The sequence below is a fragment of the Eubalaena glacialis genome, chromosome X (assembly GCF_028564815.1).
Source record: "Eubalaena glacialis isolate mEubGla1 chromosome X, mEubGla1.1.hap2.+ XY, whole genome shotgun sequence".
In the NCBI taxonomy this organism is placed as follows: domain Eukaryota; kingdom Metazoa; phylum Chordata; class Mammalia; order Artiodactyla; family Balaenidae; genus Eubalaena; species Eubalaena glacialis.
In genome coordinates, this window is record NC_083736.1 from 16,745,781 (window position 1) to 16,768,486 (window position 22,706).

At 40.8% G+C, this 22,706-nt stretch overlaps 1 protein-coding gene across 3 annotated transcripts in view; it reads right to left on the reverse strand.

Annotated features, from left to right (window-relative positions):
• Positions 1-19,938: 19,938 nt before the first annotated feature.
• SH3KBP1 (SH3 domain containing kinase binding protein 1) overlaps positions 19,939-22,706 on the reverse strand; it is a 336,773-nt gene continuing 334,005 nt past the window's right edge. For all 3 annotated transcript variants that reach the window (XM_061179414.1, XM_061179413.1, XM_061179415.1), the window contains 2 exons: positions 22,127-22,190; positions 19,939-20,980 (listed from right to left, as the gene is read on the reverse strand). In XM_061179414.1, coding sequence (XP_061035397.1) covers positions 20,939-20,980; positions 22,127-22,190 — 106 coding nt within the window. In that variant the 3' untranslated portion in view covers positions 19,939-20,938. The remainder of the gene's footprint in view (positions 20,981-22,126; positions 22,191-22,706) is intronic.

Genomic DNA, 22,706 nt, shown 5'->3' on the forward strand with positions numbered 1-22,706 from the left:
TGTTCTGGGTATATACCTAGGAATGGGATTTCTGGGTCATATGGCAACTTTATGTTTAAGCTTTGGAGAAGCTACCACTGCTTTCCAATGTGGCTCCACTGTTTTATATTTCCACCAGCAGTGTACAAGCATGCCAACTTCTCCACACTCTCACCAACACTTGTTATTGTCTTTTTGATTATAGCCATCCTAGTGGGAGTGAAGTGATAGCTCACTGGGATTTTGATTTGCGTTTCTCTTAAAGACTAATGATGTTGAGCATTTTGTCGTGCGCTTATCCTCTATTTGCATAATTTCTTTGGAGAAAAGTCCATTCAGACCCTTTACCCTTTTAAAAACAGGGTATTTGTCTTTTTATTATTGAATTGCAAAAGCTCTTTATATATTATAGATACAAGGCCCTTATCAGATATGTGATTTGCAAATACTTTCTCCTCTTCTGTGGGCTGTCTTTTTACTTTCTTGATGGTGTCCTTTGCAGCATATCACAAGCCATTTTGACACAAGCAGGATAGGACTTACCTTATAAAACAACACTTTGCCTTCTCTTCATGTTTCAGCAATAATATAGTCCATCCCTCTACCTCACCCCCAAAAGAAAGCAGAAACCGCCAGCATAAATCTTTGGAGAAATCCTAATTCCTGTCCTGGTAGAAATTAGCAATTTCACAAGTGATATCAATGTGCAACCTCTTTTGTAGTCCATGAATGGAAAATGGGCTCTGAGGAAATCTGTAAAAACACACAGGCCAGAATTAGGAAGAGGAAAGCTAGAGAAAACTTCCAATACTTCTAAGATTTTTTAAAAGTACGATGCTATAAAAGGACACATTTTCTTTGTAACCTTGTAATGCATAATAATAGTAATTTTCCTAATGTGCCTGTTCATCTGAGATTATTTCAATGACTGGCACAGCCTTCAGAAGGGCAGAGATGCCCAGTTCACAATTGCTTGCCAATGTCTTGCTGTTGCCCGCACTTCAATCTTCCTGTTTCTTCCAGCTCTCACTGGGCCCTGCTGACTAAGTGAGACTCATAGGAGTTGTGAATTCTGGCTTGAATAATATCTTTCTTTAAACACAACCCCTGCTGAGTAAAGAACCTGGCTAGCAGGCGCCTTCCTCGCAGTTGGCATGCACAGCCCACCTTCTCATTGTTTCTAGTAATTCACACACCTGAAACATGCCCCAGTCCCTTCTCCCAATGTCCTTCCTACCTCCCCTGCCCCAGCCCCACTGATGAGAAAATTGCAGAATGCTGGATTAGTCTTTTCCGTTTAGTTGAACAATTGTCTGTTCTTACCTCTGCCTTGCCCCTTACTAAGTGCACATCCTGGAAAACACTGCCCCAGTGCAGAGATGTCATTTGGACTGGCACAGGGAATTGAAGAATAGAGTGGAGGCACTGTAGCTAAAGAGTAAGATTAAATCTAGGTGTTCTTCCCATTTCCTCCATTTTATTTTAGGTTGGTAATTCATACCAGTTGTGGTCCCACTAGTTAAATCTTTGACTCACACTGTAAACACTGTAAATATTTTAGTTACCATTTGAGTGGCAATTTCATTACTTTTTTCCTAAGAAAATACAGTGTACCCAAGGGCCAAGCAAATAGTGACAAAAGGGAAACAACCAGGTTGCACAATAGTATATGTATTTGGAAAAACTCTAACATATGTAGTAATTCAACAAGGATTTCTTGAGCATCTATTGTGTGTCAGGCACTGTCCTTGGTGCAGAGGTTATCATAGTGAACTAGACAGCCAAAGTCCCTGCCATTATGTTATAAGTAGATAGACAGATATGTCTATAGACAGATATACCTGTGTATAGATGCTATAAATATTGTATGGACATAGATTATTGTAATCTGCCATAAAGTACAAGAAAAACAGGGTGGATGAAACTCATAAGAAGCATTAAGCATAGATTATACGTAACATACTAGTTTATGAAATATAGGTGAAACTCATAGCATGTTTTTTAAAAAAATTTATTTATTTTTGGCTGCATTGGGTCTTCGTTGCCACACACGGGCTTTCTCTAGTTGCGTTGAGCGGGGGCTACTCTGTGTTGTGGTGCGTGGGCTTCTCAATGCGATGGCTTCTCTTGTTGCGGAGCACAGGCTCTAGGTGCGTGGGCTTCAGTAGTTGTGGCACGTAGGCTCAGTAGTTGTGGCTCGTGGGCTCTAGATCGCAGGCTCAGTAGTTGTGGTGCACGGGCTTAGTTGCTCCATGGCATGTGGATCTTCCCCGACCAGGGCTCGAACCGGTGTCCCCTGCATTGACAGGCGGATTCTTAACCACTGCGCCACCAGGGAAGTCCCCATAGCATGTTTTAATTATACACCATGAGTGAGCAAGTAGATTGTGAGAAAAAGGTGGACTTCATAAGATTTAGTAAAAATAATAAGTTATTTCCCTCTACGACATGTTGCAGATGGAATATATGATGGAACAAACAAGACTATCACTCACAGATAGATAGGAATGGAAAGACCAAGTCATTAGGTATGAGCATGCAATCTCTGAACTCACAGTTATGTCACCCCTAAATCAACTGCCCATTCTGGTCCTACATGTGCCCTCTACCTTCTTGAAGGTATAGAATATAGTTATAATAACTGTTTTAATATCCTTGTTTATGAATACTATTATCTGTTTTATTACTGGATCTTTTCCTATGGGTTGATTTTTCTTCTCATTGTGGGTCATTTTTTTCCTGCTTCTTTGCATGCCTGGTAATTTTTTATTAGATGCCACACATTGTGAATTTTACCTTAATGAGTACTGTGTATTTTTGTATTCCTATAAATATTCTTGAGCTTTGTTCTGGGACACAGTTAAGTTACTTGGAAATAGTTTGATCCTTCTGAGGCTTCCTTTTAAACTTTGTTTTAAATGGGATCAGAGCAGCCTTTAGGCTAGGGGTAATAATCCCTACTACTGAGGCAATGCCTTTCTGAATATTCTACCCAATGTCTTGGGATTTGTGAAGTTTTTCTATTCTGGCCAGTGGAAACAGAAACTATCTGGGCCCTGTGGGACCTCCAAGGATTGTTCCCTCTAATCCATTCAGGTAGTTCTTTCCCCAGCCTTGAGTATTTTCTTTACACACAGGTGCTGGTCCGTACTCTACTGAAGATTCCCGATCTACACACCTCTGGAACTCTGTGCAGCCTTCTCCTCCCCAGTACTCAAACCGTGGCCTCGTTGGCATTCCAGCTCCATAAGCTCAACTTAGAATGACAACTGGGCTCCCCTCGGCTTCCCTTTCTCTGTTCTATGGCCTGGAAACTCTCTCAGGCCCGTAAGCTGGGAAATTGCAGGGCTCTATTTGTTTCCCCTTTCTCTGAGATCTCTGTCCTGTTTGTGCTCCTTGTATGATTTTTGCAACTTCTGGAAAAGTCTAAAATTCTTTTAAGATGAGAAGACTTAAAAGTTTCAACATTAAAAAGAAAAGCATTTCTACCTTCTCCACTCTAGGCCTGCTCCAGGCTGCCCACTTGCAGCAGGAAAAGGAGGAGCAGTGTTGGCTTCTCCCCTCTTCCACCATGCTGGCCACCTCTCCAAGATGGGGGTGTGTAGGGAGAGGAGCTAAGGCAACCCCACTAATGGGTTTCTCATGCTGGGACCATACCCGGTCCAGGGGAAATGCATACCCTTCACCCCACACTTGTCTTCCATGTCCTGAAAACTTCTTGGGAACATACGTAGCAAGCCATCTTTTTTTTTTTTTTTAACATCTTTATTGGAGTATAATTGCTTTACAATGGTGTGTTAGTTTCTGCTTTATAACAAAGTGAATCAGTTATACATATACATATGTTCCCATATCTCTTCCCTCTTGCATCTCCCTCCCTCCCACCCTGTATTACTCAGCCATAAAAAGAAACGAAATGGAGTTACTTGTAGTGAGGTGGATGGAGTTAGAGTCTGTCATACAGAGTGAAGTAAGTCAGAAAGAGAAAAGCAAGCCATCTTTAAGTCCTTTCCCTAGGCTCATGGTGAGTAGTAGGCAACCCTCCAACACCCCCATTGGCAGAGAGGAACTCACCAGCACACCAATCTCTCTCCAAAACACTCTTCTAATTTCCAACTCTCTTTTCTGGGAATGCCCAGCCTCACTGTGAAAATGAGTATTTTGTTTCTGGTTCAAGACCTTCCAGAGCGCTCTTTTCTCTCTGCCTTCAACTTTCTGCTGCCAGTAACATTCCAGATGATACCTGCTTCATCAGCCTAGGGCCTGGAGTGAAGATGACGATAACATGAACCAAAGCCCCCACTTGACTTAAAATGGACATTGAAGAAGAACTTGAAAGAGATAAGGGTGTTAGCCATGCAGATATGTACAGGAAGAGCATTGCAGGCAGAGGCAAGGGCCAGTGCAAAGGCCCTAAGGCATCCTAGCATGCTCAAGCAACAGCAAGGCCAGAATCTCTAGATATTTAGAATCCCATCATCTCATTTCTTAAACACAACTAGTTTCTAGAAAGTTCTTCCATATATTTAAATGAAATCTTCTCTTATAACTCCCACCCATTTACTCTAATTTAATTCTTCCACATGGCAGCTTTCCAAATACTGCCCTCAGGTTTCTCCCACCTCCCACACCCTTCGATCATTTCTGCATGACATAATATCCAGGCTACTCACCACCTTGATGATTCTCCTCAGAAAGAGTCCCCATTTGTCTCTATTGCTGTTCTGTGTGTACAAAAGACTTTTTTAAAATTAAACTTTATTTTGAGATGATTGTAGAAATCATACAGAGATCTGGTGTACCCTTTAACCAATTTGCCCCAATGGTAACATCTTGCCAAACTGTAGTACGCTATCAAGGATACTGATATCAAGATATCAGGACATTGACATTAAGACAGTCAACATACAGAACAGTTTCATCGCCACAAGGATCCCTCCTGCTGCCCTCTGACTGCCACACCCATCTCCCTTCTCACCCCTCATCCCTAACTGCTGGCAACCACTAATCTGATCTCCATTTCTATAATTTTGTCATTTCAAGAATGTTATATAAATGGAACCATAGAATATGTAACCTTTAAGGATTGTCTTTTTTCACCCAGCACAATTCCCCTGGGATTCATCCAAGCTGTTGCATCAGTAATCCTTTCCAATTATTGCTGAGCACTACTGCATGGTATAGATGCACGACAGTTTCTTTAATCATGCACCCATTGAAGGACACCTGGGTTGTTTCCAGTCCTGGGTTATTATGAATAAAGCTGCGATGAACATTCATGTACAGGTTTCTGTGTGAACGTAAGTTTTCATTTCTCTGGGATAAATGCCCAGGAGTGCAAATTCTAGGTCATATGGTAGTTGCCTGTTTAATTTTTTAAGAAACTGCCAAATTGTTTTCCAGAGTGGCTACACCATTTTACATTCCCACCAGCAATGTACAAGTGATCCAGTTTCTCCACCTCCTTACTAGTATTTGGTGTTGTCACTTTAAAAAATTTTAGCCATTTTGATAAGTGCGTAGTAATATCTCACTGTGGTTTTAATTTGCATTTTTCCAATGGATAATGATGTTTAACATCTTTTCATGTGCTTTTCTGCCATTTGTTTATCTTCTTTGGTGAATGTTTGTTCATATCTTGTGCCCATTTTCTAACTGGAATATTTGGTTTTTTACTGTTGAGTTTTGAGTGTTCTCTATATATTCTAGATAGCAATTCTTTGTCAGATATGGGGGTTGCAAATATTTCTCTCCCAGTCTGTAGCTTGTCTTTTTATCCTCTTTAACAGATAGACCAAAAGCTTTTAATCTTCTAAAAAAATTCTTTTCCATTATGGTTTATTACAGGATATTGAGAATAATTCCGTGTGCTATACAATAGGACCTTGTTGTTTATCCATACTATATATAATAGTTTGTATCTGCTAGTCCCAAACTCCCAATCCAATCCTCTCTCTCCCCACCTCCTCCTTGGCAACCACAAGCCTGTTCTCTATGTCTGTGAGTTTGTTTCTGTTTCGTAGATAAAGGCTTTTAATCTTGATGAGGCCCAATTTATCAGTTTTTCCATTTATGGATGGTGCTTTTGATTTCAAGTTAAAAAACTCTTTCCCTAGGCCTAGGGCTCAAAGATTTTCTCCTCTTTTTTTCTAAAAGTTACATAGTTTTACATTTTACATTTAAAATCCATTTTGACTCCCTCACCCTGCGTTCTTCTAAAAGGTGCTCGTCCTTCCTGTGTTTACGCCTCTCCAAACCAGACTCCCTAGAGCCCTCAAGCACTCTCTATATGACTTGGCTTCAAATTACTTATGTACAAAATCCAACTCGGCATGTATCAAGAATGATTCATCATAGCCCTGTTAAGTAGGTTGCCCCAAACTTGATCCGTATCTGCAGGTTGAATCAGACTGGAAGCAAGAATACCTTGGCATTCCCACTTGAATCAGTAGAAAATATTAGAGACTGGGACTTATACCATTGGCACTCCTGAGGCCTCTGGACTCAGACTGGAACTACACCACTGGCTTCCCGAGTCTCCAGCTCCCATACCACAGATTGTTGGACTTCTCAGTTTCCATAATCAGCCGTGTGGCTGACAGGGTCTTGGCGCTCCGGCCTGCTGTCAGGCCTGAGCCTCTGAGGTGGGAGAGCTGAGTTCAGGACATTGGACCACCAGAGACCTCCCGGGCCCACGTAATATCAATCGGCAAGAGCTCTCCCAGAGATGTCCGTCTCAACGCTAAGACCCAGCTCCACTCAACGGCCAGAAAGCTCCAGTGCTGGACGCCCCATGCCAAACAACTAGCAAGACAGGAACACAACACCACCCATTAGCAGAGAGGCTGCCTACAATCATACAAAGTTCACAGACACCCCAAAACACACCACCGGACATGGCCCTGCCCACCAGAAAGACAAGATCCAGCCCCCCCAATCAGAACACAGTCACCAGTCCCCTCCACCAGGAAACCTACACAAGCCACTGAACCAACCTCACCCACTGGGGGCAGACACCAAAAACAACGGGAACTATGAACTTGCAGCCTGTGAAAAGGAGACTTCAAACACAGTAAGTTAAACAAAATAAGAAGACAGAGAAATACACAGCAGATGAAGGAGCAAGGTAAAAACCCACCAGGCCAAACAAATGAAGAGGAAACAGGCAGTCTACCTGAGAAAAAATTCAGAGCAATGATAGTAAAGATGATCGAAAATCTTGGAAATAGAATGGAGAAAATACAAGAAATGTCTAACAAGGACCTAGAAGAACTAAAGACTAAGCAAACAATGATGAACAACACAATAAATGAAATTAAAAATTCTCTAGGAGGAATCAATAGCAGAACAACTGAGGCAGAAGAACGGATAAGTGACCTGGAACATAAAATAGTGGAAATAACTACTGCAGAGCAGAATAAAGAAAAAAGAATGAAAAGAATTGAGGACAGTCTCAGAGACCTCTGGGACAACATTAAACGCACCAACATTCGAATTATAGGGGTCCCAGAAGAAGAAGAGAAAAAGAAAGGGACTGAGAAAATATTTGAAGAGATTATACTTGAAAATTTCCCTAACATGGGAAAGGAAATAGTTAATCAAGTCCAGGAAGCACAGAGAGTCCCATACAGGATAAATCCAAGGAGAAACGTGCCAAAACACATATTAATCAAACTATCTAATTAAATACAAAGAAAAAATATTAAAAGCAGCAAGGGAAAAGCAACAAATAACATACAAGGGAATCTCCATAAGGTTAAAAGCTGATCTTTCAGTGGAAACTGTGCAAGCCAGAAGGGAGTGACAGGACATTTAAAGTGATGAAAGGGAAAAACCTACAACCAAGATTACTCTACCCAGCAAGGATGTCATTCAGATTTGATGGAGAAATTAAAACCTTTACAGACAAGGAAAGTTAAGAGAATTCAGCACCACCAAACCAGCTTTACAACAAATGCAAAAGGAACTTCTCTATGCAGGAAACACAAGAGAAGGAAAAGACCCACAAAAACAAACCCAGAACAATTAAGAAAATGGTCATAGGAACATACATATCGACAATTACCTTAAATGTAGATGGATTAAATGCTCTAACCAAAAGACATAGACTGGCTGAATGGATACAAAAACAAGACCCATATATATGCTGTCTACAAGAGACTCACTTCAGATCTAGGGACACATACAGGCGGAAAGTGAGGGAATGGAAAAAGATATTCCATTCAAATGGAAATCAAAAGAAAGCTGGAGCAGCAATTCTCATAACAGACAAAACAGACTTTAAAATAAAGACTATTACAAGAGACAAAGAAGGACACTACATAATGACCAAGGGATCAATCCAAGAAGAAGATATAACAACTGTAAATATTGATGCACCCAACATAGGAGCACCTCAATACATAAGGCAAATGCTAACAGCCATAAAAGGGGAAATCAACAGTAACACAATAATAGTAGGGGACTTTAATACCCCACTTTCACCAATGGACAGATCACCCAAAATGAAAATAAATAAGGAAACACAAGCTTTAAATCACACATTAAACAAGATGGACTTAACTGATATTTATAGGACATTCCATCCAAAAACAACAGAATACACTTTCTTCTTAAGTGCTCATGGAACATTCTCCAGGATAGACCATATCTTGGGTCACAAATCAAGCCTTGGTAAATTTAAGAAAATTGAAATCGTATGAGTATCTTTTCCGACCACAGTGCTATGAGACTAGATATCAATTATGGGGAAAAAAACTGTAAAAGATACAAACACATGGAGGCTAAACAATACGCTACTAGATAACCAAGAGGTCACTGAAGGAGTCAAAGAGGAAATCAAAAAATGCCTAGAAACAAATGGCAATGAAAACACGACGACCCAAAACCTATGGGAGGCAGCAAAAGCAGTTCTAAGAGGGAAGTTTATAGCAATACAATCCTACCTCAAGATACAAGAAACATCTCAAATAAACAACCTAACCTTACACCTAAAGCAAATAGAGAAAGAAGAACAAAATAACCCAAAAGTTAGCAGAAGGAAAGAAATCATAAAAATCAGATCAGAAATAAATGAAAAAGAAATGAAGGAAACGATAGCAAAGATCAATAAAATTAAAAGCTGGTTCCTTGAGAAGATAAAGTTGATAAACCATTAGCCAGCCTCATGAAGAAAAAAAGGGTGAAGACTCAAATCAACAGAATTAGAAATGAAAAAGGAGAAGTAACAACTGGCACTGCAGAAATACAAAGGATCATGAGAGATTACTACAAGCAACTATATGCCAATAAAATGGACAACCTGGAAGAAATGGACAAATTCTTAGAAAAGCACAACCTTCCGAGACTGAACCAGGAAGAAATAGAAAATATAAACAGACCAATCACAAGCACTGAAATTGAAACTGTGATTAAAAATCTTCCAACAGGGCTTCCCTGGTGGCGCAGTGGTTGAGAATCTGCCTGCCAATGCAGGGGACACGGGTTCGAGCCCTGGTCTGGGAAGATCCCACATGCCGCGGAGCAACTGGGCCCGTGAGCCACAATTACTGAGCCTGTGCGTCTGGAGCCTGTGCCCCGCAACAAGAGAGGCCGCGATAATGAGAGGCTCGCGCACCACGATGAAGAGTGGCCCCCACTTGCCACAACTAGAGAAAGCCCTCACACAGAAACAAAGACCCAACACAGCCATAAATAAATAAATAAATAAAACCCAAAAGTTAAAAAAACAAAAACAGAAAAACCTACTTTGAAACCTCCGAAAATTTGCAAGAATAGTAACAACATACGTTCTTCCCCTAAATGCTCCATTAAAAAAAAAAAAAAAATCTTCCAACAAACAAGAGCCCAGGACCCGAAGGCTTCACAGGCGAATTCTATGAACCATTTAGAGAAGAGCTAACACCTATCCTTCTCAAACTCTTTCAAAATATAGCAGAGAGAGGAACACTCCCAAACTCATTCTACGAGGCCACCATCACCATGATACCAAAACCAGACAAAGATGTCACAAAGAAAGAAAACTACAGGCCAATATCACTGATGAACATAGATGCAAAAATCCTCAACAAAATATTAGCAAACAGAATCCAACAGCACATTAAAAGGATTATACACCATGATCAAGTGGGGTTTATCCCAGGAATGCAAGGATTCTTCAGTATACGCAAATCAATCAATGTGATACACCATATTAACAAATTGAGGGAGAAAAACCATATGATCATCTGAATAAATGCAGAAAAAGCTTTCGACAAAATTCAACACCCATTTATGAAACACACCCTCCAGAAAGCAGGCATAGAGGGAACTTACCTCAACATAATAAAGGCCATATATGACAAATCCACGGCCAACATCGTTCTCAATGGTGAAAAACTGAAACCATTTCCACTAAGATCAGGAACAAGACAAGGTTGCCCACTCTCACCACTATTATTCAACATAGTTTTGGAAGTCTTAGCCACAGCAATCAGAGAAGAAAAAGAAATAAAAGGAATCCAAATCGGAAAAGAAGTAAAACTGTCACTGTTTGCCGATGATATGATACTATACATAGAGAATCCTAAAGATGCTACCAGAAAACTACTAGAGCTAATCAATGAATTTGGTAAAGTAGCAGGATACAAGATTAATGCACAGAAATCTCGCATTCCTATACACTAATGATGAAAAATCTGAAAGAGAAATTAAGGAAACACTCCCATTTACCACTGCAACAAAAAGAATAAAATATCTAGGAATAAACCTACCTAAGGAGACAAAAGACCTGTATGCAGAAAACTATAAGACACTGATGAAAGAAATTAAAGGTGATACAAACAGATGGAGAGATATACCATGTTCTTGGATTGGAAGAATCAACATTGTGAAAATGACTCTACTACCCAAAGCAATCTACAGATTCAATGCAATCCCTATCAAACTACCAATTGCATTTTTCACAGAACTAGAACAAAAAATATCACAATTTATGGAAACACAAAAGACCCCGAATAGCCAAAGCAATCTTGAGAAAGAATATCGGAGCTGGAGGAATCAGGCTCCCTGACTTCAGGCTATACTACAAAACTACGGTAATCAAGACAGTATGGTACTGGCACAAAGACAGAAATATAGATCAACGGAACGGGATAGAAAGCCCAGAGATAAACCCACGCACATATGGTCACCTTATCTTTGATAAAGGAGGCAAGAATATACAATGGAGAAAGGACAGCCTCTTCAATAAGTGGTGCTGGGAAAACTGGACAGCTACATGTAAAAGAATGAAATTAGAACACTTCCTAACACCATCCACAAAAATAAACTCAGAATGGATTAAAGACCTAAATGTAAGGCCAGACACTATAAAACTCTTAGAGGAAAACATAGGCAGAACACTCTATGACATAAATCACAGCAAGATCCTTTTTGACCCACCTCCTAGAGAAATGGAAATAAAAACAAAAATAAACAAATGGGACCTAATGAAAATTAAAAGCTTTTGCACAGCAAAGGAAACCATAAACAAGACAAAAAGACAACCCTCAGAATGGGAGAAAATAGTTGCAATCGAATCAACTGACAAAGGATTAACCTGCAAAATATACAATCAGCTCATGCAGCGCAATATCAAAAAAACAAACAACCCAATCCAAAAATGGGCAGAAGACCTAAATAGACATTTCTCCAAAAAAGACATACAGATGGACAAGAAGCACATGAAAAGCTGCTCAACATCACTATTTATTAGAGAAATGCAAATCAAAACTACAATGAGGTATCACCTCACACCAGTCAGAATGGGCATCATCAGAACATCTACAAACAACAAATGCTGGAGAGGGTGTGGAGAAAAGGGAACCCTGTTGCACTGTTGGTGGGAATGTAAATTGATACAGCCATTATGGAGACCAGTATGGAGGTTCCCTAAAAAACTAAAGATAGAACTACCATACGACCCAGCAATCCCACTACTGGGCATATACCCTGAGAAAGCCATAATTCAAAAAGAGTCAAGTACCACAATGTTCACTGCAGCACTATTTACAATAGCCAGGACATGGAAGCAGCCTAAGTGTCCATCAACAGATGAATGGATAAAGAAGATGTGGCACATATATACAATGGAATATTACTCAGCCATAAAAAGAAACGAAATTGAGTTATTTGTAGTGAAGTGGATGGACCTAGAGTCTGTCATACAGAGTGAAGTAAGTCAGAAAGAGAAAAACAAATACAGTATGCTAACACATATATATGGAATCTGAAAAAAAAAAAAAAAGGTCATGAAGAACTTAGGGGTAAGACGGGAATAAAGACACAGACCTACTAGAGAATGGATGTGAGGACATGGGGAGGGGGAAGGGTAAGCTGGGGCAAAGTGATAGAGTGGCATGGACATATATACACTACCAGATGTAAAATAGATAGCTAGTGGGAAGCAGCCGCATAGCACAGGGAGATCAGCTCGGTGCTTTGTGACCACCTAGAGGGGTGGGATAGGGAGGCTGGGAGGGAGACACAAGAGGGAGGAGATATGGGGATATATGTGTATGTATAGCTGATTCACTTTGTTATAAAGCAGAAACCAACACACCATGGTAAAGCAATTATACTCCAATAAAGATGTTAAAAAAAAAAAGATCCACAGAGAAATAAATCTTCTTTAAATATTTGATAGAATTCTCCAGTGAAACCATTTTGAACTGGAGATTTCTTTTTCAGAGCTTCAGAATTACAAGTTCATTTTTTCCAATGGTTATAGGATTGTTACGATTGTCTATTTTATTTTGGTTGAGTTTTGATAGTCTGTGGTTTTTGAGAAATTGGTCCATTTCTTCTAATATGTTGAATTTATGATCATAAACTTGTTCATAGTATTCCCCTATTATCCTTTGAATGGCTACAGGATCTGTAATGATGTTCCCTGTTGCATTCTTGATTTTGTGATTTGTGCCTTCTCTTTTTATCTCTGTCAGCCCTGCTATTTATTTAAGTAAATATAAATATTTAAGTCTGCTGATTAACCAAAGACATTCTTCATTTCTGTTATTGTGTTTCTGACTTCCAGCCATTTGAATCTTTCTTATAGTTTCTGTCTCTGCTGAAGTTACCTATCTGATCTTGCATGTTGTCTACTTTTTTCATTAGAGCCTTTAACATAGTGATCATAATTATTCTAAATTCATTCTCTGATACTTCCAATAGCTGTGTCATATCTGTGTCTGGTTCCGATGATTGCTTTGTCTCTTCAGACTGAATTTTCTTGCCTTTTGGCATGCCTTGTAATTTTTTGTTGAAAGCCAGACATTTTGTATAAGGCAGTAGATACTGTGGTAGTGTTGAGGTTTGTTGTCTCTGTGGACATCAGAGACACAGAATTCCTCTAGTGATCTTTTCTGGTCCCCCCTCTTGGTTTTGGGGCTTCCCTTTGTGCTGTTCCCAAGACAGTCTATCTCTTGCAGCTCTCCCTGCTGTAATCCACTGTTGTTATTCCTGGAGATTTGTTAGTGTGCTAGTGGGGCATGGTGGAGAGGTGTCTCTAATATGCTAAGCCTCAGTTTCATCAAAAGTGCTTCTGTCCCTCCTCCAGGGATAAAGCTTTCCTTCTCTTTCCCCAGATGCAGTGGGTATCCAACGGCATTCTCAACCAACAGCCTTGAGGCCCTTTTCCCTGAAGATTAAATCTTTTTAGGTGAGATGGGAATTGAGGCTGAGTGGAATTGATTCCTCCAGGTGCAACGGCATTTCACCGGTGTCCGTAGACCATGTCCGCCCCCTGTAGAATAAAGCCTTTTTCTCCTTAAGGAATAAGGATCTGACTGGAATTCTCAGTGATTCCTGAGCCAGCACTTCCAGCCTGCACCATGAATTTTCTCTGGATTTTCCCTGATCCTCCCTGTAAGAGCCAGGAGGGGTTCTTAGAGGAAACGTCTGCAAAAAGGTTTAACCCCTCTCCCCAGGAGCATCATACTCTCAAGCTAGTCCACACTAAGCCTCAAGCAATTTGCTAATTCTTCTAGGTTTATATTCTTTTCCATTTCTATAGTATCTGATGGCTTCTGTCCCTGGTAAGCAAATGCTCAGGTCCTGTGTCTCAAGAAAAGTGCCTGTCTCTCTCCAGAGTTTGAAATGGCTGTTTGCTCTGAAAACTCAGTTCTCTTTTACTTTCCAGTCTGTCCAGATTTTTTCTTGTTGTAAGCACGGGAAGGACATCCTGCAGCTCTCTGTGTCTCTGAGCTGAAACTGGAAGCCCTATTTAACCATATTTGACCTACAAATGTCAATTCCATATGGTTTAACCTAACAGACCATGGCATAGTTTCTGGATAGTGCACCTTGTTTTGCTGCAGCCAAAGCCTAACTAGAGATTTCCGGAAAAGATTGCTATGGGTTATTCTACACACAATTCATTGAGAGTGAGATGATCCCCCCATGACAGTGGTCCTCAAACTTGAGCATGCATAAGAATCATCAGGAGGACTTCTTAAAACACAGATTGCTGGGTCCTTCTCCAGAGTTTCTAAATCAGAAGGTCTAGGTCAGGGCCCAAGGATTTCCATTTCTACCACTTCCTGGTTGGTGATGCTACTACTGCTCTTTTGGGGATCACACCCCAAGAACCCTATGGCATGTCTCAGAGGCTCAGGGCTCATCTACATGTCCTACTTATTCATCACTTTGAGGGCAAATTGTCAGCTCTGAGGGGCAGCGATTAGGTTCTCAGCTGACTTCAGAGAAGTGTCAGGAGTAAAGGATCAGGAATACGCTCACCCTTGAATTCATTCTTTCTCCAGAGTGAAGCTAAGTAAAAAATAATGCTTTATGTCTTAAAACAGAGGTAGCCACGGTTTTCTAATAGTCGATGAAAGGCTTAGAGTTAGTGGTGTACAGACCATGTGAATTTGTTCTAAGATCCATGGTGATGTAAGCACACTCCTTTGGGTCCAGGTGTTGGCTGAGACTCAGGTACAAGTAAAGCGCCTCAAGGCTTTCTTCATAACTGTTTTCTTATGTCATGAATCCCCCCGAATGCTACAGTTTTGCGCTTAGAGTTTTAGTAAAGGTAAAACTACACTGCTCAAATTTATAGAATAAATTCCATTTGGCATCAGTCACAATTACCAATCCATCTATTCAGTCAACAAACATGTATCAAGTGCTTAGTATGCACCTGGCAATGTTTTAGGTGCTGGGGACATAGCAGTGAAGAAAATAAAGTCACTATCTCATGGCGGCTTCATTCTAGGGAGAGGAGACAGAAAACAGACAAGTAAGTAGGTGGGGTGTGTGTGTGAATGAAACAGAATGAAACAGACTCTCCTATGGGACAGTCTGAGGGAAGATCGAGGCTAAAGTTGCTCTTGTATTTAGTGGGTTAGGGATGGCCTCTGTGATGAGGTGACATTTGAGCAGTGACTAGCCAGAAGGAAGAGACCCAGACTTGATACCCATGGAGGTTTAGGCGACTACAACTTTAGTGGCGGATGGGTGGTTAGTCACTTTTGTATACTAACGTTAATTCAATTATGTTTACCATCAGGCAAAAACTATTCTTGCTAAAAATCTCAGGTAACTCACACTCCACTTCTAGGAATTGTCTTAAGGATAAATTGGAAATGTGAACATAGATTTATGCCCAAAGATGCTCGTCATAGCTTTATAACATAAAAAAAATTGGAATTAACCAAAAATGCCCTTCTTTCCCTGACCTCCCCACGCTCAAGGCTCCCTTGGGCACTTATGCTCTGCAGTTCCAAAGCCCCTGGACTTTCCTCTGTGGTCATGCTCTCTTCCTGTGGAAGACTTGCCTGCTTACCTGTCTATTTTCTCCCATTTGAGCTCCCTGAGGACAGGGTCTACGCTGCATTCAGCACCCATCACGGGGTCCGGCACATCGTAAGCACTCAATACATGTTCCAGAAAAGACTGGTTAAATGCTCTCTGGCATATCTAGAGACAGAGTATTATGCAGCCATTACAAATCATGTTTTTGAAAAAAAAGCAATGACAAAGAAATGATAATACTAAGTATAAAAACCAGACTATAAAACTATAGACACAGAATGACCTCCATTACGAGACTCCAAAATTATTAAAGGCTGTATCTGAATGACATTCGGACAATTCCTGCCTTTCTATTTTTTTAAATTCAAAGCATTTCACATCTCTTTTTATTCTCTAATAATCTCACTGCCCAGACCATGCAGACATATTGGCCAGGAACTGCCCCCGCCCAACCACAAGAAGGCCAGAGGGTACAATCCTACCAGGTCCCTGTGGTGGAGATGTGGAAATATTAATCTGCCTTTCTCTTTATCATTTTTATTTTCTACTTTGGGTATAACATTAGCTTCATAATCAGAAAAAAAGTAAGTTAGTTAAAAATACTCAAGGTGACTGACTGGGTCTACATTTGAACCTACAGTCATCACCCTGGTCCTTTAAACCTTAGAGGATTCGTTGGTAGGATCCTTGTCAACAGGCCCCTCCTTAGCATGTGTTGTCCTCCATTACCTTGAAGGTTCTCATGCTCCACTTGGCCTCCCCGTTTTGTCTTCCTCATCACCCCCTGCCAGGTTCTCAGCACTAGATGTGTCCCTTTAAAAGTGGGGCATTTATCCTTCCAGGCCTGAAGTTCCCTCTGAGACTTCTCTGTCTCTCTTCATTCCAGATTCACTTCCTCCAAGGAGACTGCCCTGATTGAGAACAAATAAGAACGTTTCACGAGAGCCTCCTGGGGCCAAGGCAGGGGGGCAGGTGGGTGTTTCATACAAGGGTCCCAGTTCATCTACCTCCTGTCAGCATTCAACAGCAGAGCTTCAGCCCCAGGCAAGTTCCTGGTCCTCTCAGATTAGGCCCCAAACTAAGAAACCCTCATGAAGCTTGAAGAGAATCTGCTCCCTTTCTCCTAAGACATCTCTGTTTTTCTCCTGGGGAATAACCTTGGAAATGCTATTGACTTCTTTGTGGTTTTTCTTTTTAGCTTTAAAAATTGGTTTGAAAACCCTTTAAAACTTTTTAAAAAAATTAACAAATTAATAATGAAGTTTTGCATCTCCACGGCACTTTCTCATCAAAGCGCTCAAAGTTTGCCAACAAATCTTGGTTTCTTGGAGAATTAGTCATATTCTATAGCGGTGAGAGAGAAGGGAAGCATTCACAACTTAAATGACGTTGTTTATCTGTATAATTTAATTAAACGTGTTGCCATTTAAAGAGAACTGCCCCATGAAGCTGGTTCTCCAGGAACTCAACTCTCCTTTTTTAGTCAGTTTTTTTCCCCCTCTATTTTTTCCTTAGAAAATTCTAGCTACAACCTACTAGGTTACCTTGTTCTATTGTTTGGTTCAAATATTTTTATCACCTATTGCTCCAACAAGAAAAAAAGAATAGCCCATTTTACTGTGAAACCTGGATTCACAAATACGATTAGCACACACTTTCATTTATGGAAAGAGGCTGCCCTCACAGCCACTCCGATTTGGGGTCACTTAAAAAGGCATGAAATAAAACTACCTCTTAGGAATCTGCATCTGCTTCGTGGATTCTCCTTGGCTTCACGGGCTGCCTTCTGCTCCACGTGTTCGGAAACCCTAGGGACAGAACTAGGAATGACAGCAAAGGTTCATCGCCTTAAGAGACATGACCCCTCTCTGTCCTTACACCAGTGACAAACATTTATTTCTGGCCGGGAAAGAGTTTTCTCTGCCTAGGTCATTGTGTTTCCTCATTAGAGCCAGTTTTGGGAACGGCATCTTCTTCCCCTGGCTTGGGTCAAAAGCGCCAAGCCTTCCCTCTGTTGGACACTGCAATCAGCCACGCTGAGCACCTATCACCCACACACGCGTTGCTTTGTTACAGTTTGCATTTGTACAAAACCAAAGAGAAAAGCTGTTTACCAAACCCTCTTGGTGCTAAAACATCTTGACATTAATTTGTGCTAAAATAACTAAAGGACTAAAACCTAATCTAATACAAAAAAAGAGACCATGATGACCTCAGGTTACAATACAAAGACCTTTGTGGGACCTGGGGATTATTTTTATACAGACCATGGCAACTGTAAGCAATAAATTATACACCCTGTGGTTTTCCCATCAAGGAGCTGGTTACGAAAGGAAATAAAAGCCTGCTATTAGTAACCAAAGACACACATGTGATGATAGATACAGGCTGTCTTTATGGGAGAAACAAATCATGTGCTTGAGCGTGCTGTCTAGAGGGCTGTGGATGAATAAAAATGGCTTTACACAATTATTTGAATAATAATTTAATGATCTTTACACTAAAAAAGAATTTAGACCTAACTAGAATTTTCTGCTTAAATATGAATGTAAAAGTGAACAACTTAAAAATGGAATTCACAGCTACAGATTTTACTGGATTATTTCTCTTCACTTGGGAAAGATGAGAAGGGGGGGGGCACTATATTCCATGTCTTCTGAAGACATTAAGACATTTCTCTGAGAGTAACCGAATTGTGGAAAATGGAGGAAAATGACTTTAATTCCAAGATATCATTCCTCTTGGACCATGACAACTTTGAACAAAAATATTTCCACAAAACTTCATTTTAATCATCTTCTTTACAAAGCACAATACTTAAGACTTTTCTAAATACAACTTTAGAAAATGAAGCAAAAAAATAATCTCCACAGATGCTGGTCGAGTCCATGCTGAATGCAAAAGAATTTTTTCAAAAGTGATACTTCCAAGCTGTTCAATATTCTTCACAGGCCCGTTTTGTAAAGAGTAAAGATGGTGGCTGTTCGGGCAGTGGCTCATCCAGTTCCATGACTGTAGAATCCTCTTGCTGGTTAGCCCATAGGGCAGTAATGAAGCTGCACACGCCAACTTCTCCTTCTAGAATTGCTTCTCTCTCTCCTGATACAAAGAAAGCCAATGGCTCTCTTTTTCAGGTCGCCAGTGCCCCACGAGGGCACTCCAACCTCTCAATTTAATTTATTCACAATCTTTCTCTGTATACACATTATATAAAACTATACCATTAGGGATTTTCATGATGAGTAAATGAGAAATCCAAATGTCAAAGAATCCAATCCTCATTCTTATATTCGGTGGTGGGAAATCTCTAAAGGCTTCAAGTTTAACGTAGAAATGCCTGGAACAGTCAAGGGGTATAGGAATGTTTTATGTTGCCCTTGGAAACTTGGCGCTCCTGGCCCCAAGCACACTGAGGGTAAGGCTGCTGGAAAGGCAGTATGTCCAGATATGAGAGTGAAGGGTGTGAGGCTTTCTTTACACACTCCCTTCCCTTAACTGTGCCATCACCCTGGAACCGCACCTGGAAGACCAGGATGTCCGCGGCTCTGTAAATACTCTGGAGGAAATAGCGGCCTCCAGCAACAAGGTTGAATAAGTAGGTAAGAGGAAGGCGGGGGAAGGGAGAGAGGCAGAGACATTCATTTGTAATACTTTCGATGATCAAGAACGTGTGATGATTTTTTTTTTTTGCATCACTCCTTCAGTGTTATCAACTCTCATTCTTTGTGGTTGTACAAATCTACTCACGTTTAGTAGTTTCACTCTAAAACTCAGGAAATGGACAAAGCAGCTTTTTAGAAACACATAAAACACCTTCAGGGGCCATGAAGGGACCACCCCCCCCACCCCCTAATCCCCAAACTATCTTGCAATACAGTATGCTCCCCTTATTTTCTGCTAAGGATGAGAAAACAGTTACATTAGTCTAAAGCTGAACTCTTCATTGGCTACAAAGATAAAGTGGACAAGCAAACACCAGTTTCCTCGGGTCGGAAAAAGCAATTCCATAAATGCAAGAGAGAGCCAATGGCTACGCTTCAACAAGTGCCTCCCCCCTTTCTCTTGGACCTGAGGAAGGGGTTACAAGAGAGCAAGGCAAATGAGATCATGTGAGTACAGTTTCAACAACAGCACACACGGATAACCTAGTGCAGGAAATAATACAACTCCCCCCCCGCCTTTGTTTTCATTTGCATTTTACTTTTATTTATTTTTGCTTTAATAATGCATATTCCGTTCACTCAAAAGGTGCAAAGGACAGGAAGCAGGGGTTTAACTTGGCTGATGAAAAATCAAGCAGGGGTGACATTTCTAGTTCATGAACAACCTAAAACTAGGAGAACTTAAAAGTCACAGCTGGTACCAAAGAGCACGCCCAACTTCACAGCTGTCTCCTCTTAGGACCTTTGGTTAGGCGAGAGAAGCTCTGAAGACAGTGGCCTCTAGTAGACTTTGATAAGTGACTAAAAAAAATAAATGTGTGTGTGTGTTTTTTAAATCATGGTAGCTGCATCACAAAAGCTCCAATCAAGAGGGTGGTAAAAAGAAGGCACAGATCATTGCAAATACCAGATTTTCTCTTTCTCTTTTTGTAAATATACCATCATATATAAGCTAAAATTTATCTTAGGGTGGTGGGGTTTGCTGGCAGGAGAAGGGACAGGTTGGACCTAAAATTGCATATGTAACAGACTCCTTGAGGGGGACACAGAGCGAGGCAGCTTTCCGCCTAAAGCAAAAGAATGGGATGCTCGCTCTGGACTATGTGTAATACAAACACTGGGGGAATCTGTGGCAAAACACGATTAAAAAAATCATAAAATTATAAAGCTTGTAAACGAAGACTCTAAAATTACATTTTATTAATGGAAAATATCATCAAAATAGTACCACTATGGACTAAACTGCCTGAGTTTTCGTTTCGCGTGAGATCTCATAGTAAAAAAGCCTTTAGCACAATTTGCTCTGTTTAAGTCACAACCAGTGCCAGACCCAGGACTATACCATGGGGAAGAGTCTCCTCTTGGATGGAATTTGTGTTGTGCTATCAAGACTTTTGTGCTAATCTTTGAAACAGGGACATGTTGAGGCAATTTTTCATCTTTTGGCACAAGGTTATTTTGGCTGGGGTGGAAAATTTGAGTCTTGGACTTGGGATGAATAATGCGACATTTCATTTATCAAGTATTCATTTTGATTGAAGAGCTTTCTTTATGTCATTAACTTCCATCTATAAAGGAAAAACAAGAGCCGAACAAAATCACAATGAATTGGCTGGTTGGATAAAAGCTGAAAGATAAGCAACCTGGTTGACTGAAAGCAAATAATCAACCTGACAATTTGAGAGGGGAAATGGGTGAAATGACATCTGAATGAAGAGTTGATCATGATGCCAGAAATTGACATAAACCTAAAGAATAGGCACACCAACTCGAAGCACTAGGAAAGGGTGGATGTTTGAATTCTCAGGCTACCAGTATCCAAAATTTGTCAGAAGCAACGATACAACAATAATTCCAGTTTCTTGGCCAGAGGGTGGAGCAGGGTGTCCTGACACACTGGACCACTTGGCAGGTTTGGAAGGCAGCTGTGGTTGGGCCCAAGGGGGTGTCTATCAGCACCCGCAAAGTGATGACAAGCAGTTACCTATCCTTTAAGCACCATGGATCCAAGTCACCACCAAGGGCCCCAACTGCATGAGAGCTGAAAGCCTACCATCTCCAACTCCTATACACTCTCTACCCTTTGGTAAAGGCTGAGTTAGATCAGAGAGAGGCTGGAGAGAGGGTGACAGAGCTCTGATGCCCTGCAGGACTGACACGGCTGTCAGGGAGAAGTAAAGGGATAAAGAGCAAGTGCCAAGTGTGGTCGGCTGTGGTCCTTGGGGTCCCAATGGCGGCATGACAGAAGCGCCAACGGGGTCTCCCTGGCGCCATATGCCCTCTGGCGGTTACGACAATGAGGCCTCTGAAAACTGAGGGGAACTTTTCACAGAGGAGATGTTTCAGATAAATTCCAAATGAGAAACCCAACTTGGGGCACGTTTGCTAATGCCTCCCTTCCCCAAGACTTCCTGGATCCCAGGAGAGGATGTGAAGGGAGGCTATATAGTTCTAAGAAAATTCTCACAGGAAGCGCATCAAAATTGGTAGAGAAGTAACTAACATTTCTTTTTTTTATTTTTTTTAACATCTTTATTGGAGTATAATTGCTTTACAATGGTGTGTTAGTTTCTGCTTTATAACAAAGTGAATCAGCTATACATACACAAATATCCCCATATCTCCTTCCTCATTTATTTTCAAAATAAAGCCCGGACTCTGCTCCCACCCCCAACTGAGCCTCTCACGGGGTAACAGGACCCCAAGGGACCCACCTGCAACCGAAGCCGGATTTTCTTCTCTTCATCCAACTCTGACAGTAACTGCTTAATCTCTCGTCTGCAAAGCAAATGACAAAGTTAAACAAAAGCCTAGACTTCCCCAACAAGAGATATGAAGTCTCTTATCATTACAAAATCCATCTGATCCTTTTACAAAGAAAGTGTGGACAGAACATTACATTATATTTTCTTTGCACGGCTACTGCTTAAAGCCTGTTGCAGATGGAAAGGCCATTATTTCTGGGCTCCCCAAATATGTAGCCATCAAATAGTAGGTCTGAAATGACCTTTGAAATCCCTTAGTGCAAGTTTCTCCTAAAAGAAGATGGGGAAACTGAGGCCCAGAGAGGTGGCCTGACTTGCCCAATGACGACACTCCAGGTATCCAGGCTCATATTCGGTCATCTTCCCTCTAACTAGTCCTTTATTGCAGAATCACTGGTCTTTACATGGACTTACATAATAATATTCATTGCAGACATTTTTACCACTCCATATATATTTCTTTTATTTTCACAGAGTTTTACATTACTGAAAGGTTAGTGGTATGTTTTCAGAGATTCTCACAAAACCG